The sequence below is a fragment of the Talpa europaea genome (genome assembly GCF_964194135.1).
Source record: "Talpa europaea genome assembly, chromosome: 1".
Lineage (NCBI taxonomy): Eukaryota > Metazoa > Chordata > Mammalia > Eulipotyphla > Talpidae > Talpa > Talpa europaea.
This window is the reverse complement of record NC_140073.1, coordinates 34462288-34478781: the sequence shown is the minus strand read 5'-3', so window position 1 is coordinate 34478781 and position 16494 is coordinate 34462288. Positions and strand designations below refer to the sequence as shown.

At 36.3% G+C, this 16494-nt stretch overlaps 1 protein-coding gene across 2 annotated transcripts in view; it reads right to left on the bottom strand.

The window, feature by feature from the left end:
* CTR9 (CTR9 homolog, Paf1/RNA polymerase II complex component) overlaps positions 1 to 11694 on the bottom strand; it is a gene marked incomplete at both ends in the record, with an annotated part of 28196 nt that extends 16502 nt beyond the window's left edge. For both annotated transcript variants that reach the window (XM_084228825.1, XM_084228826.1), the window contains 7 exons: positions 1487 to 1594; positions 5473 to 5621; positions 6794 to 6883; positions 7602 to 7719; positions 8251 to 8490; positions 10484 to 10582; positions 11650 to 11694. In XM_084228825.1, the coding sequence (XP_084084951.1) occupies positions 1487 to 1594; positions 5473 to 5621; positions 6794 to 6883; positions 7602 to 7719; positions 8251 to 8490; positions 10484 to 10582; positions 11650 to 11694 (849 nt within the window). The remainder of the gene's footprint in view (positions 1 to 1486; positions 1595 to 5472; positions 5622 to 6793; positions 6884 to 7601; positions 7720 to 8250; positions 8491 to 10483; positions 10583 to 11649) is intronic.
* Between the last annotated feature and the right edge of the window lie 4800 nt (positions 11695 to 16494).

Sequence of the window (16494 nt, the reverse complement as noted above, 5' to 3'; positions counted from 1 at the left end):
TTATTCATCCACAAAATGGGGACAATATTACTTACCTCTTACGATTGTTGTGAACATTGTATCAGCAAATTCAGGAATGCACTTTTTAGCAGTGTTTTTGGCACTTAGTAAACACTGAATGCTAATGATGATAACAAAATAATAACATAGTACCTATTATAAATAAGGATTGTCACAGTTTGATAAACATTTACCTAAATTGCTATTTAACTAGTTTTAACTTCTTAGTTTAACTTAGTACCTTTTTTTTTAAAGATTTATTTATGCACACAAGAGTTGGGGTGCAGGCCAGAGGTCGGGGGTAAAGGATTCACCAGAGACAGAGTGGGGAGCAGAACAGGTGGACTGACTGAAATACACTGCTGAGGGGAGCAGCGGGTGAGACAGGAGAGATCTACTGTGCCATGTAGGTTAGCTCCCTGGCCAGGGATTGAGCTCATGTTGCAGTGGCTGGCGATAGCTTGATAGTGCTGAGACTATACTATCCCTGCACCACCAGGGAGGCCCAGTATCTGGTTTTGACATGGCACGTTAAACTTTCATATTTACTAAGTAGGAATTTTGCCAATGAAATTTTGGATTTAGTATTTAAAGAAAATTAAAATAATTGCTTCTATAGAATTAGTGGCAACTTGAAAATTTTTATCATGATCAATGTGCAAAAACAAAAATCTCAAAGACTCTTTGATGCCTAACCTTCTTATATCAAACAAATGTCCCTATATGCATCCAAAGAACTGCCTGTCATAAACCTGTATGCTATGCTTTTACTAATCCAAAGTACTAAGATTATTTCATAGACTCCTTTTAAATACCTAGTTAAAAGGTGTGTTCCTTGTAAAAACCTAGTTCAAGAGCTTTTTTTGTCTTGGTGAAACCTTTCATAACCACTTCCTCTTTCAATTTTCTAGCACAGCAGGTTAGAAACTTTTATTTTTAACATTTACATTTGTTTACATGTATGTGTTTTCTATGAAACTGAAATTTTTTTTTTTAAAGATTCATTTTTATTTATTTATGCATTCAAGAACTGGAGCAGAGGCCAGAGGAGAGACAGAGTGGGGAGCAACAGGCAGATCTACTGAAACACACTGCTGAGGGGAGCAGCGGGCAAGAGAGCAGAGGTCTGCTTTGCCATGTGGGTTAGATCCCTGGCGGGGGACTAAACTCATGTTGTAATGTTTGGTGATAGCTTGATTGCCCTGAGACTTAACCCCTTGTGCCACTAGGGAGGCCCCAAACTGAATTTCTTGAGTGAAAAAGCCATGTCTTGCTGATCTCTGCATGCCTATCACAACAAAGGTCAATACATAAACAAAAGTACCCACCACTAGATAGCTAATACAAACACTAATACAACCACTAATACAAACACTCATTTGAAAAAAATTCTTGACATTTTCAAATTTCTTTCCAAGTTAAAAGAATAAAGTATCACTTGCAGTACAGAAAAACAAAAATCAGGATAATAAATTACTTTTCTTACCTTTTTGAAGAAAAAGTGATTTGCCAAGTGGTTCAATACCATAGGGTTACTAGGATCAATAGTATAGGCTCTGGAAAGAAGTTGGACACCATTTTTGATGGAATCAGCCTAAAAGAAAACCAATGGCAGAGTTGAGGAAAACATTAATTAATACTTTCTCAAACACAACAAAACAAAAATAAACAGAAAACTATAAACCAGAGACATTCTGCAAGGGAGGGGGAAGGAAGAGCACAAGGTGATGATGCATGGGTGAGCTGGTCATGGAAATTCTATGGGGACTACACCTGAGAAAAGAAAACAAACATTGAAAAAAAAAAAAAAACCAATGATGTAAAATATATATAAATTAATAAGTTATTTAAAAACATACTTTCTCAAAGTTTTCTTTGTAGCCTAAAAAAATAAGGTCATATATGTGTGGGTGTGTGCATATGTATATTCACATTCTAAAATATAACCTTTACTTTAGTATGTTTTCACCAGGATAAAATAATTTCAAACAGTTACATTGTTACAATTTAGTTTTCCTAACAAACTTAATTGCAGAAGCAGCCCCAGGAAGCATTTCCTGCTCTCTGATACTGGGTACATGTAACAAAAATACTTGATATCATAGTTGTAAATAATTCAGTGATGACCCCTAAGGCAAGGAACAGAAAACACTGTAAAAGACAGCATTTTAAAATAGTCTTGTTGAGATATAGTTGACATACTAGTTACATCCTAGTAAACAACTTAACTTTTTGGGTGTGTTCACAGAGTTATACAACTAACCACAACAATCTAATTTAGGAACTTTTCCATTATTATAAAAAGAAAGCCCATACTGATTAGCAGTCATTTTCTACTTATCCACAACCCTGACACTGTCCCAAATCCCCTCTACTCCCATCGTAGGCTACCACTAATCTGCTTTCTGTCTCTACAGATCTGCCTATTCTGAACATTACATATAACTGGAATCATACTAAGGCTTCTTCCATTTAGCATAATTTTTTTAACAGCCTAATGTCTTAAAGTTTTATCCCTATTGTAGCAATGGATCAATGCTTACACATTATCTTCTAAAAGTTTAGCTTTATTTTTCACAGTCTTTAATGTATCTGTAATTAATTATTTGTTATGAGTAGGGATATAAACTTTAATTAGTAATTGTCCACTGGCTGTCCACTTATGTTGTATTCAACTTTCTATCTATATTCAGGTCAGTTTGAGCTCTCCTGTTCCATTGGTCTTTCTAGAACATTGTGCTAATATCATACTAGCTTTATCACAATAGCTTTATAAGTAAGCTCTCACCCTATCTCACTGTTATTCAAAACTATTTTGGTCCTTGATTCTTACTGAAGTAGTTTAAATTAGATCAGCAGTTTCTCTGGAAACTGTTGGATTCAAAGGATCTCTGCTTATGACTTGAATAAAACTGGGTGGGATTCTGTTGTTAGGAAACAACTATCTATTTCAGTGAAAATGCTACTGGATAACCAAATGATAGTGTCTCTGTAATACCTTCTATTCTTAGAAAAGAATAGTGACAAATTTTCTCAAAACGCTTTTTCTGTACCTAGATAGTCATATTGTTGTTTTTTTTTTTTCCCCTTTTAGGTCTCAGTATGTTCTTGATGATATAGAGTTACAGATTTTCAATGCTGAAATGTCTTTGTATTCCTGGGATAAACTCAATCACAATGGGGTTGTTGTCTTGTATATACCTTCACAAACATAATCTGCCCAATACATTTTCTTTCCCTTTTGCCTTTGAAAAATTAAGATTATATATAAAAGCAACCCAAAGTGTTCTTAATTTTCATTTCTCTGAAAGCTTGAATTAGGTGAGGATTATCTGTTCTTTGAAGATTTGGTAAAACTTAACTGTAAGATAACCTAGGCAATTACTGAATCAATTTCTTTAACGGTTATTGGCTTGAGTTTGTGATTTCAATTAATGAGTCAAATTCATTAGCAAAAATTTGTTCACTGTATGTCATACTTTTCAGTTCTTATCTGCTTCTATTTTATATTTTTCTCCTTTCTTAATTCCTTCTTCTAATCCCCTTCTATTCAAAACCATCCACTTTAATGTGATTTGTATATTTTCCATGTGTGCATGTATCTCATAAAATATGTAATGTTGTTTATGTTTATTAAACAAATATAAACAGTATGTGCTATAAACCTCATTCTGATTATTTTTGTGGCTCAACATGTTTTAAAGACAATAACCGTGTTGCTAAATGTATACCTACACTGTGACTATTTCCCAAGCAAGATGCCTGGCTTGCTTCTCCCCATTTTCTTTCCCTATCTCCTAAGTGGCTTCTTTTTTTTTTTTTTAAAGATTTATTTATTTATTTATTTATACAAGCACTGGGTACAGTCAGAAGCGCGGGAGGGTGAGAGAATTCACCAGAGCCAGAGCGGAGAGCAGAACAGGCAGAGTGACGAAATACACTGCTGGGGGAGCACCGGGCCAGCAGAGGTCTGCGCACCATGTGGGACCCTCACCAGGCGGCCAGCGCTGCAGTGGCTGCGCCACTGGGGAGGTCCTCCTAAGTGGCTTCTTACAGGTTATAGTTTAATTCTTGAGTTCCACATAGTTTCTTCTCCTTTCTGCTCCAGGCTTTGGACTGAGAAAGCTAATAGCTTGTGCTATGTTGTAACTGTGACATGAACTGGAAACCTTTAAGATTTTTTAAAATATCTATATTGCATTTATAATTAAATTTGTCTTGTAATCCTTCATCGTTTTTTATTGTTGCTGCTAGTGTGACTTTTTTCCTTCTATTTATTTTCTTTTTTGGCTCCTACTTGATATTTGTCTACTTTATTAGTTGCCACTTCCCAACTCTGCATAAAGAGCCACGCTGGTTTTACTAATCCTAGTTTTCTTGTTGATGGGGCAGTTGTTTCTGGATTACCCAACCGTCACTTAACTGCTCCCAACCCCCATTACCCTGAAAACAGAAAAAGACTTTGCTGCCTGTGTACATCTTGTGATTTGAAGAAGGAAAGCTCCCTCCTCCTTTTCTCCAACCCCAAGGGATGAATCCTGATTGATCTAAACCAGTCAACACATCTATTCTCCTTTTCTGGAGATTGGTCTAAAGCAACAGTTCTCAACTGGGGGGAAGGGAGATAATGTCATTTTTAGTTCTAATAACTGGGTAGATATGCTGGTATTTAGTGGGCAAAGATCAGGGATGCTGCTAAAGATCTACAATAAGTAGGATATTCCCTATCACAAAGAGTTATGTAGTACAAATGTCAATAGTGCTGAGGCTAAGAAATCCTGGTAATCCCGTCTAGACGATTATACCTAAGGAAGGAAGATGGGGAGCTTCCTCCTCAACACAAGGTTGAACTTTCTTAAAGAAAGTCAATTATACTTTCTTGCCTCCTTTTCCTTGTAAGGCTGATATAATGATGACATACTTAGAGATCCAGCAGCTATCTTGTACTATGAGGTAACAGACATGAGGAAGAAAGGCTACATGTTAACAGAAAGAAATAAAATCCTGGGCTTGATGATACAGTGGTGCCAAGTCCAAGACCTTAGACAACTGATTTAGTGAACAATAAAACCATAGATGATTTAGTAAACAATAAAACATCCCACTGTAATGTGTTTTTTGTTACTTGACTTGAAAGTATTCTCAACTGTTTTATATATAAAACAGTTGAGAATACTTCAGTAGTATAGTCTACAATAGTCTACAATCTGAGATCACTAAAAAAACAAGTTTTTGGTAATCTTGGAGAAAGTTCATTTGATGGTAAAACTTTACCAGAATTGTGAGGCTTTTTCTATTAGTGTGACTAATCACTCTTTTTGTCATAAAAAGTAAGTTTGTTATAGAAAAATACCCAAATTATAGGGGTATTATGCAATGCAGTCACCACATTACATTTTTGTAATCTGAAATCTTGATTTCTAAATTACTCTGTAGTTTCAGATAAGTTAGATCATTTTTTCACTCACATACCTCTTTATTGTTGAGTTCTAGAACAGCCAGTCCAACCAATGCACCCACACATTTGGAATTGAGTTCCAGAGCTCTGCTGAATGCCAGACGAGCTTTCTCCAGTTTATTAAGTTTCACAAAGCAATGGCCCATTCCTAATCGAACTTCCGCTAAAAAAATAAAATCGAGTCAGCTATCAAACTAGGGAATTTTTTACGGTTCAAATTTTAAAATAGGTGCAACATTCTCTTTTTATGGGATGCAAAATCCCTAAACCAACCTCAATATAACTACATTATAATATCTTTGGGTCTATCACAAACTTTGTTTCACTGGAGTTAGAGACCATACCACTCAATATCACTTTTTAAAGAGCAACTTTTATTTTTTTTATTATTTATTATTTATTTATTTTTCTCCTGGTCCACATTGGGCCCTGTGCCTTCCAGTGACTCTTTATGAGGAGACAGGGCACTGTCAGACCCACTCTCAGACAGGGTTGAAAAAAGTTTTCTCTCCCTTTACTGAGGACACTGCCTGTAGTGTACTATGAATTAAAATTTTACAAAAATATATAAATCTAGTAACTATCATATGACAACACAGTTCAGCTTTGTGTTAACAGTCATTAAATACAAAACTTAAGGTATGCCATGTTCATAACTGCTTTAGTGTTTTCTAAATTCTAAAGTTTTTTAAATATACTTTTTCCTTAAGGTGTCAAAAACTTTTTTTCATGACTGCACCAGAAATTTTTTTAAAATCTTTTTTTTTAATTTAAATTTTATTTTTATATTCCGCATACAATTACAACCCCCTTATTTTCACCCCAAGCCCTCCTTTCCCCACCCCCCACCCATCATTCCTCAGATTTTTTTTTAAGTCTTCACCCAATGCCACTGTTTCAATGATGCCTTTCCTTGATCAACCTTTCTAAGCAACCTCCCAATGTTTCTCATACCGCTTTTGGCTTTATTTTCCTTCTTAGCCCTTACCAATATCTTACATATCTTCCCTACTAGAAAATGAATTCTGTAAGGGCAGGAACTTTTGTCTCTGGTTAACTGATACATTCACTGAATCTAGAACAGTGTCTGGCACATAAGTGATACTCAATACAATTTGCTGAATGAATAACATTTTGGAGAGAAAAATATTACAAAAAGATTATAAAATGATCTACTGCTGCACATTTGAGTCAAACATACTTTTTAAAAATCTCAACTCTGTTATTTCAGCAATCCTATAGCATCTTTCTATAACTAACTTTATAAGCAGCTACTAATCCTTAATATGTAAGTTGGATCATATATAGCTTAGACTTTAAAGTTTTTTTTCTTACCTGGACATCCTGGATTAGTACGTAATGCTTTCTTATAATAAGCAAGAGCTCCTCTGTAATCCTTTTTGTTGAATGAAATACAAGCTTTACCTGTAATGATTTATAAAAATAAACATGCATCATCCTATTAAAGTTTCATACCCTTTACACTAACATACCTAAATCAAATATCTCTAAGAAATACTTGAAAATTGAGACAATGATTTCTTAGTAAAACCTATTTTCAGTAAAGCATATGAGTTTATGCCTATAAATGGAACAATCTTTTCTTTATATTAAATATCACAAAACAATAATTAAAGTAGCTTGGAATGGTCCAAATAAAAATTGTTTATTGATTCTTCAGAAGTGGATAACAAACAGGTATACATTTTTTTAAAATATTTATTTATGTATACAAGAACTGGGGTAGAGGGTGAGAGGATTCACCAGAGACAGAGTGGGGAGCAGAAACAGGTGGATCTACTGAAATACATTGCTGAGGGGTGCAGCAGGCAAAACAGGAGAGGTCTGCTGCACCATGTGGGTTAGCTCCCTGGCCAATGATAAAATTCGGCACTGTAGTGTCTGTGGATAGCTTCATAATGCTGAGACTTAACCCCCTGCACCACAAGGGAGGCCCTACATTTTATTTCTGTAATTTCAACAGAAACAATAATCTATCATAGACACATCATTTACCTCATTTTTAATAAGGTAAAGCTCTTCTACTTTGCTGTATAGCCCAGTTCCTAAGGAGTTTTTACTAAGATATATTCTAGACGTGCTAAAAAGGAGATTCCTATGATGGTTGCCAAAGATGACTTACCAAGAAGGGCTGGAATATTATTTGGAGACTGGTTGAGTACAAAATGGAACTGTGCATCCGCCTGATCCATTTTGTCACCTTCAAGTAGGCAGAAGCAGGCTCTTCCCAACAAATGATTCTGAAAGAGTAATGCACTGTTATCTTATACTGAACTTTATTTATCAAGGACTAAGCACAATTTAACGTGAATGTGTAACACTAAAATGAAAACCATATAGGAAGGAGATGTGCACCACATAAATTCCTCTATCAACTAAAATGTGTTTAAATTACAAACAAGCAATTCTTGATTAAAAATTGAGACTTCATCCTGAAATGCAAACCTTCTGTATCAGTAACAACGACAAAAAGTTCAAATTCCTTAAAAAAATGCTTGGAATTCTCCTGGAGATAATGGAATACTCAAACTGTGGATAAGTTTTATATGCTAAATTTACCCATATTACTTCAACAGTACAAAGATCAAAGAAATTCCAATTTTAAAAAGGAGTCCTTTTTTTGTCCTTTGACTACATCAACCAGGTTTTTTTAAGAAATTTTTGTCTATCAAACACATTTTGCTTTAATATGGTATTTTTTTTCATTATTTCTTTTCCCCTTCATTCAAATTCATCTCATTCAATTCAAAGAAATATGACTTATTTCTTACCTGATCATACATAATAATTTTATCAGCCATTGTATATAACAGGGTTGCCTGTGTAATAAGATCCTTTTTATTGTCCTTATTCTTTTCTTTCCGAGCCTGTTGTACATAATAGGCCGCCAATGTATCCAAGCAAGTCATCTGGTCTTTTTCGTGATCTCTGTAGTCCAAATTGCCATCTATACGTGCAGCTTCCAATAGCTTTACAAACTCTTCTGTTTTTCCTTGCTTGTAGTATTCCAGCTACAAAGTATAGCATCAAATTAGAATTACTAAAGTATATTTCCATAGAAAAGTGATACACAGATGTTTACAGCAGATTTATTTATAACAGCCAAAAGCTAGAAATATCCTAAACAAATAAAGCTCAATAGATGAACAGACAAATAAGCTGTGTCATAGCTATACAATGACTACTGCTCAGCAGTAAAAAGGCATCGCTAATACACACTACAACATGGGTAAATCTCAAAATAATTATGCTCGTTTAAAAAAAAAAAAAGGGCACGCCAAAAAGATTGCCTACTGTGTGATTTCATTTACAGAAAACTCCAGAAATGCAAACTAATCTTTAGCAATAAAAAGCTGATCAGCAGTTGCTTGGGCACTATGGGGGCAGGAAGGATTTCAGAGGAAAATTTCTTAGGGTGATGGGTATATTCATCATCTTGATGGTAATGTCAGTTTCAGAGGCATATACATTTGCCAAAACTTCTGAAATGGTATACATCAACTATGTATAGCTTACTATAGGTGAATTATACCTAATAAAGTTGTTAAAAAACTGTTATCACTACAAATGTTTCCAACTTACTTCTTACCTAGAAATAGTTGATTTCAAACTAAGTTCTTCAAACAAGCAGAGCCCAAGAAAAAGCAATAATAAGAGGTATAAAGACTTCTAAATAGAAAACTTGGGTCTGGCTTTAAATCTATCAAAAATCATCTCTAACTCTAAGCCTGTTGAATAACTTCCCTGGGCAACTGTTTCATTTACTGACAATAAAAGGAATATCCAGCGTTTATTAACTACCTACTATGGGCCACATACTATGCCAGGGGTTTCATATATGTTATATCTACATACGCACAAACACAACACCCTGGAAGTGGTTATCTGCACATATTTTAGATGAGGAAATGGGCTCAGAAGGCAGAAAATTAGTCTAAGGTTGCACAACTATTTAGCAGCCAATTAGAATTTGAACAAAGGACCCTCTATTCACAAAGCCTACACTCTTTCTTCTGTAGTAACCTATAGCCCACAATGTTTAATCAATTTATTATACCACAGGTTATGTCAATACTTTAATTTTCATGTAAATGCTGTTAAAGGCAGTATCACACTAAATAAATCCAAGTTTCTTTCTTGTTTTAAGAAATGTGTGACAAGTGTTAATGGTTTGTTCTCCATAGATTAGTAAAACTTAGCACTTCAAATCAGGGACACATTGCTTGTCACTGAAAATGATTATCTGTAAGCCCACACGTAAGAAACCCTCAGACTGGAGCACTGGATAGACATAAGTACAATTCCAAATTAAATTCTCTGACTCTTGGAGACAACATTAGAAGCCACCAAGCACCGTTATATAAAAGTAGCCTGTGGCTTATTTGCTTAAGAATAATGATTACATTATTTACTATATTACATTGCTATAATCATTTATTACAATGTTCCCACAGAAAGGAAAGATCATTATGAAGTTGGTGCAGGTGGAGGGTTTTGGAAATTTAAGTTTTCTGGTGTGATTTTTCCTGAGAACCTCCAATAGTGCTCATGTTATGAAAACTTAAGCCTGAGATACACTTCCTCCAAAAAGGTTTTTGAGAGTTAGTCCAGAACTTAATCACCATATAGTTTATTTATTGGAAAACGTTTATTGTTATGGGGAAAATGTTAAGTAGTATGTTTACATGGTGGCCCTGGGTTTTTTTAATCTATAAACCATAACTCAGCCTTCAATGAGTAATCACTAAATAATCAAATACTAAATATAGAGTACTATTTAGCTTAAACACATTTGCATTTACCAACATATACTACCAATTTACCAGTGGAGGACACATCATTAGGAAATCAGCCTTTGTGTTCCATGAATGGTAATACAACTTCCATACACATGATACAATTTATTTATCATGCACTTAAGTTGGCTATTACTGTATCTAAAAACATAAACATGTATTTTTTCCAGTCAACATATAAAAAAATATTTGTTACATGAATACTGACCGCTAAAGCAATCCATATGTGCAGTTGTGTGTGTTCCTGTTTCAGAATACTGATGACTTCATCTCCCTCCGGTAACTGATCGAAGTCAAGTTCGATGACCTAAAACACAGAATGTAGACTTTCACTCGATTTCTTTAAATTAACGTTTCTTCTTTGCTGCTTTTCTTGAATATACACCAACATAGATAATGGGTATTTACTTTCAATAGGGCTGAAAAATTGTATGTTAAGAAATGTTTAAGGAGCAAATGACAAATAGATTATAAGTCAATATTAAAGTAAAAACAGAGAAGCAAACAAATCCCACTGTTTGTCCTCAAATCACTAGAACTATAAATCTCTATAAAAGCTTTACTCACTCAAAAATAACAAAATCAAACCCAGTTTAAGCTATAACGTAGGTAAGTGCAGAAAAGCACCCCACAGACTCAAACGCACAAGGTTTATCAATCTGCTAAACACAATTTTAGAAGCAATGCAAAGTCGAATGCCACCGTGCACATTAATCATGGAAGTAGCATTTGTGTGTCAGACATTCATGAATGTGGGGCACCATAAGAAACGTCTGGTAACACCACTTTATGAATACTCTTAAAAACCACTGGATTTTATGAGCTATCCAATAAGACAACATGAGTGTTAAAAGAGTTTTATTCAAACCATAGACACCCCATGAATGAAACGTCGTGAGAAGAAAGGGGGTTAATGCTATCAGCACCAGTATCTTGAGACAGTGCACCACGACAGGCTTTCTAAGGCAGAAAAGGTGACACCCTCTATTTTCCTACGGAAAGGCAGTCTGAGCAGCAGGTAGAGCACAGTGACACATCAGCACCCACCTCTGAGATCTGAGAGGTGCCAAGCGCTCTCACATATCCCTGCACCCAGGAATCAGTTAGGCACCCAGCAAAGTATTGTCAAATACAAACAGATTAGAGGGGAACTTCGAGAACTCCTCAGAGGAGCACCGAGGTTGCGGGGACCTGGCGTCTCAGTCTGGGGCGGGGGGGAGGGGGTGCAGGGGGCTAGGGAAACAAGGGATCCGAGCCTTGGCCAGAGGTGTCGAAATGGGTTCCTGGGGGCGAGGGCAAACGTTGTGGGCAGAGAGGGAGAAGGGAGAGCGTCCCAGTAGACGGCGCCCACCCTCCCCCATACCCCGCACCTACCTCGTCAGTGTCCCGGAGGGGAATCTCAATGGAGCCCCGCGACATGCTGAAATCAGAAGGCGAGCGGGCGCCCGCCCCGTCGCTCCGCAGCCGGTATTCCTGGCTCGACGCTCCCAGAGGCTGGCGGCCGCTAGCGACCTGGTCGTGACTGCCGCCCCGCGGCGCCGCCGGAACTCGGGCTTCTCCTTCCCGTCAGCCGCTAAACAACGAGCGAAGAAGGCTTCCGACCACTTCCGGCTGCCCCGCCCCCTGCCCCGGAAGCGCTTCCCGGGCGGGCCGCTCCACCGCGGCCCCTCTGCGCGTCCTGCGTTTCCTTGACTGTGGGTGGCGGCTCCCAGCTTCCTTGGGACATTCGACCCCTCAGTAGACCTCCTCTGCAGGCCTGCGACTTCTGGGTCTGAGCTGGGCCAGAATAAATACCCCGGCAGGTCTAGCCGCGGGAGGGCGGGGCAGTGACGGAGCCGCGGGGCTCGTTCCTGGGACCTCCGTTCAATTCTGACGGTTCTTTCCTCGGAGCTGATTCTGCCCCTGAGCCTTGATGGGGTGGCCTGGGCCGTCTTGTTTCCTTCTTGAGATTGCTGCAGATGATTTAATCATTCATTCCTCGACTAAATCATTAAGTCCTCATTCATCAGTTATTCCGTGGGAGTCAGATCTGTGATAGCTTTGTCATCAGTTTAAATGTTAGAATGGATTCTGTAATCATAGTGGTAGTTCATTTAAATAGGGTTTTGTTGTTCTTTGAAGCATATAAGGATCTGTCAGATTTGTGTGTTTTGTTTTTTTTTTTTACTTTGAAGTAATTTATTGGACAAAGTGTAATACTGGTGAAGGAGCAAGCTACCAAGGTCTATACTTTGTGAATTCTATTTTCCCTTTTTTATTGGGATTTTAGTTTACAATACTGTATGCATTTCATGTATTCAATTTCTCACTTCTGCAACTGTATATATCACACTAGAGTCACTACAAAATGTCTAAGCAACATCCACCACCAATCAGTTGGCCCCCTCTACCTGTTCCTGTCCCTCCTTCCCTCTGGTAACCAATATTCCTTGCCAGAGTCTACGAATTTGTTTTTGTTTTGTTCATTGGTTTTTTTCCCCTTTATATTGCACAAGTGAGTGAAACCATGCAGTATTTGTCTTCTGACATTTCACTTAGCATAATCCCGTCAAGGTCCATCCATGTCACAGCTGACAAGATTTCATCTTTTTTATGCCTGAGTAGTATTCCACTGTGTACATATACCACACCTTTTTAATCCATTTATCTCTAGTCAGGCGCTTGGGTTTCCATACTATAAATGTTGTGAATCATGCGGCATAGCAATGCATACATCTTTAAATTAGTGTTTTTGGGTAAATGCACAGAAGTGGGATTACTGGATCATATGGTAGTTCTATTTTTAGTTTTTTGAGGAGAATTCATATTGTTTTCTATAGGGACTACATCAATTTACATTCCCATCAACACTGCATTCTTTTTCTCCGCATTCTCACCAACACTTACTCTTTCTTGATTTTTTGATACTAGCCATTCTAACCAGTATAAAGTGATATCTCATCATAGTTTTCATTGCATTTCCCTACTAATAAAAGATGAATATCACTTACCCTTTCATGTGTTTGTTGACCACCTGTATGTCATCTTTAATGAAATGCCTAGATCCTCTGCCCACTTTTAATAGGGTTTTTGGTTTGTTTTTGTTTTTTGATTTTTGCTGTTCAGTTGTATGAGTTGTTTATATATTTTGGCTATTAACCCCTAGTCTGCCATATGGTTTCCAAATATCTTTTACCATTCAGTAGGTTGCCCTTTCAATTTAACAATGACTTCTTTCATGGTGCAGGAAATTTTTAATTTGATGTAGTTCCATTTGTTTATATTCTCTTTTGTTTCCCTGGCTGTTGATGACAAATCCACAAAGATATCACAAAGGTTGATATCAAAGAGGTTATCACCTATGTTTGTGGATTAGTGATATGAATAAAATTGTTAAAAATCTGTAATCAATGTTTTGATTAAATTATTGAATTAGATTAAATGCAGTTTAGCATTTTCACTAAATTATGAAATATGATTGAATTATTTTACAATTAGTTTTATTAAATCAGACAAAAGTTTAATTAGATTTGTAGACTGTCCCTTTTAGCTCCCAAGAATTTCTCAGATGTATCCCCTTCTTTTTGTTACCAAGTCCTTTCTTATTTTAAACCACTGGCACATACCTGATTAGATTACTTCAATAGCCTTCTATTTTAACCCAATACTTCATCTACTCTGGCCCTAAATCCTAATCCCAGCTTCAGCATGTTACTCAATTATCTTTAAAAAACATCAGTTTGATGTTCTTTATCTCCACCTCTTTCAAGACCATTAAGTGGAAATTTTGTAAATGTATGATTTGATTTATAAGTTGTATAACTATTTCAATGTTTGCAGCTGTGTTGTCCACTACAAACACAATGCTATCCATGAATGTAATTTAAAATTTTCTACCAGTTAGTCAAAAAGTAAAAAGCAGGGCCTCCCTGGTGGTGCAGGAGTTAAAGTCTCAGTGCTTTCAAGCTATTGCTAGCCATTGAGGCATGAATAATGCTGCAATAATTGCTTAATATGCACATATGATTTCCTAAACAGACGGGAGGAGAGCTATATGAAACAGTTTAAGAAATTAATTAAAAAAATAAATTGGCAAGGAGGAAGTTTTCTATTTTTTTGTTATAATAATCTGAAATTTAGTGACTTTCTACTGTAAAAATAATGTATGCACACAATTGTTTGATAAAAAAATTATACAAAACTAATTTCCCTTCAATCATTGTCCTCAATTCCTAGTTCCTCTTCTCCTACCTTTCCTCTACTTTCCAAAGGTAACCATTGCTAGCATTTTAACATATAGCCTTTAAGATTACATACACACATGTACATACATGCCTCATAAGAAAAACAGAATTTTTTGTGTTGTTTGATAAGTAACATCATATTGTATATATATTTATAACATCCTTGCGTTTACTTACTAATGTCTTGGATATCTTTCCATGTTTGTTACACACAGATTACTACATTTGATAGTCCACTCCATTGTTTTTGCAGACAGAGTTAATTTATCCTTTTGTAAACTTCTTAGGAAATTCTTCTACTGGTATTCTTTTTCTTTTTTTTTTTCTAGACATAAGACCTGAAACCATAAAATATATAGAAGGAAATATAGGCAAAACATTACATGCCATGCACCTCAAAGACATCTTTACAGACACATCACCCAAAGCAGTGATAGTGAAGGCAAAGACAAACAGCTGGGACTACATCAAATTAAAGAGCTTCTGCACAGCAAAAGAGACAATAACCAAAACAAAGAGAAACCCCACCGACTGGGAGAACATTTTTGCACACAACACTAATGATAAAGGACTGATCACAAAAATCTACAAAGAGCTGATGAGACTCAACAAAAACAAAGAAAATAATCCAGTCAAAAAATGGGCAGAAGAGCTAAAAAGAAACTTCTCCAAAGAGAAAATACAAATGGCTCACAGGCATATGAAAAAAAGGTTCAACATCACTTGTAATCAGGGAAATGCAAATCAAAACTACCATGAGATACCATCTTACACCAGTGAGAATGGCACATATTAAAAAAACTAGCAACAACAAATGTTGGCGAGGTTGTGGAGAAAAAGGAAATTTTCTGTTTTAATTCTCCCAAAGTAGCTCCTTTATAAAAGACAGTTTCCAACCAGCAGTGTATGAGGATTCCTTTTTCTCCACCTTCTGGCCAAAACTTATTCTTTCTCGACTTTTTGACAATAGCTATTTTAACCCATGTGAGATGAAATCTAACTGTGGTTTTGATTTGCATTTCTCTTAACAATAAGTAATATAGGACATCTTTTCACCCATTTGTTAACTATCCATATATCTTCTTTGGTAAAAGGCTTATTTAGATACTCTGCCCACTTTTAAATCAGGTTGTATATTTTTTGTTGTTCAGTTGTATGAGATGTTTAGATATGTTTTAAATAGTAGACCATAAAGGGAAGTATTTTTATGAAGTTTGTATACATTATGAAGAAAGAGTAGGAAACAGTTATTAATTTGCTAGGATTGGCATGATAAGTACTACATACGGGTGACTTATAGAACAGAAATTTATTTTCTCAAAATTCTGGAGGCTAGAAGTTTGAGATCAAGGTGTCCTCAGAATTGGCTTCTTCTGAGGTCTCTCACCTGGGCTTGTGTGCTAGATTTGTGTTTTCTGGAACGTTAAGGCTTATGGTCATTTTAGGGTTATAATTTGTCAGGGAAGTTATTTTGAAATCTATGCCATAGTTGTCTCTCAATAAATACTTATTTCTAAAACATGAACTTCTGATAGAGGGCTAGAAAGGAAGGGAAGGTCACCATACCTAGTATAGGAATCTGCATGTACACACTATGTGACAAATGATCTCTTTTCTTTCAAACTCTTGCTTTGAACTGAGATTCCTGCCACAATGACACCCAAATGAGTGCTGGACATCGGCACCATCAGAAATTACCAAAGCAGGCCAAGATGTACCAAGGTCAACATAATCGGAAAGGTGATGACAAACTCTGGGGGCTGAACATGATGGATACAAGAATATCAACTATGAGGAGCTGTTATAATAAACTGACTTACCAGTTTATCTGATAAATAGCTTAGGATGGTTTTTGTTCGACTCTTTATGAAACAGCCAGGTAGAGATGAGATGTTAGAACCATTTCTTCAGGGTGCTATGCCCACTATTCTCGGATCGCTGGCCAGCTATCTAAATAAAAGTACTTGCAGGTACAATTCCTGTCTCTTCTTACTGG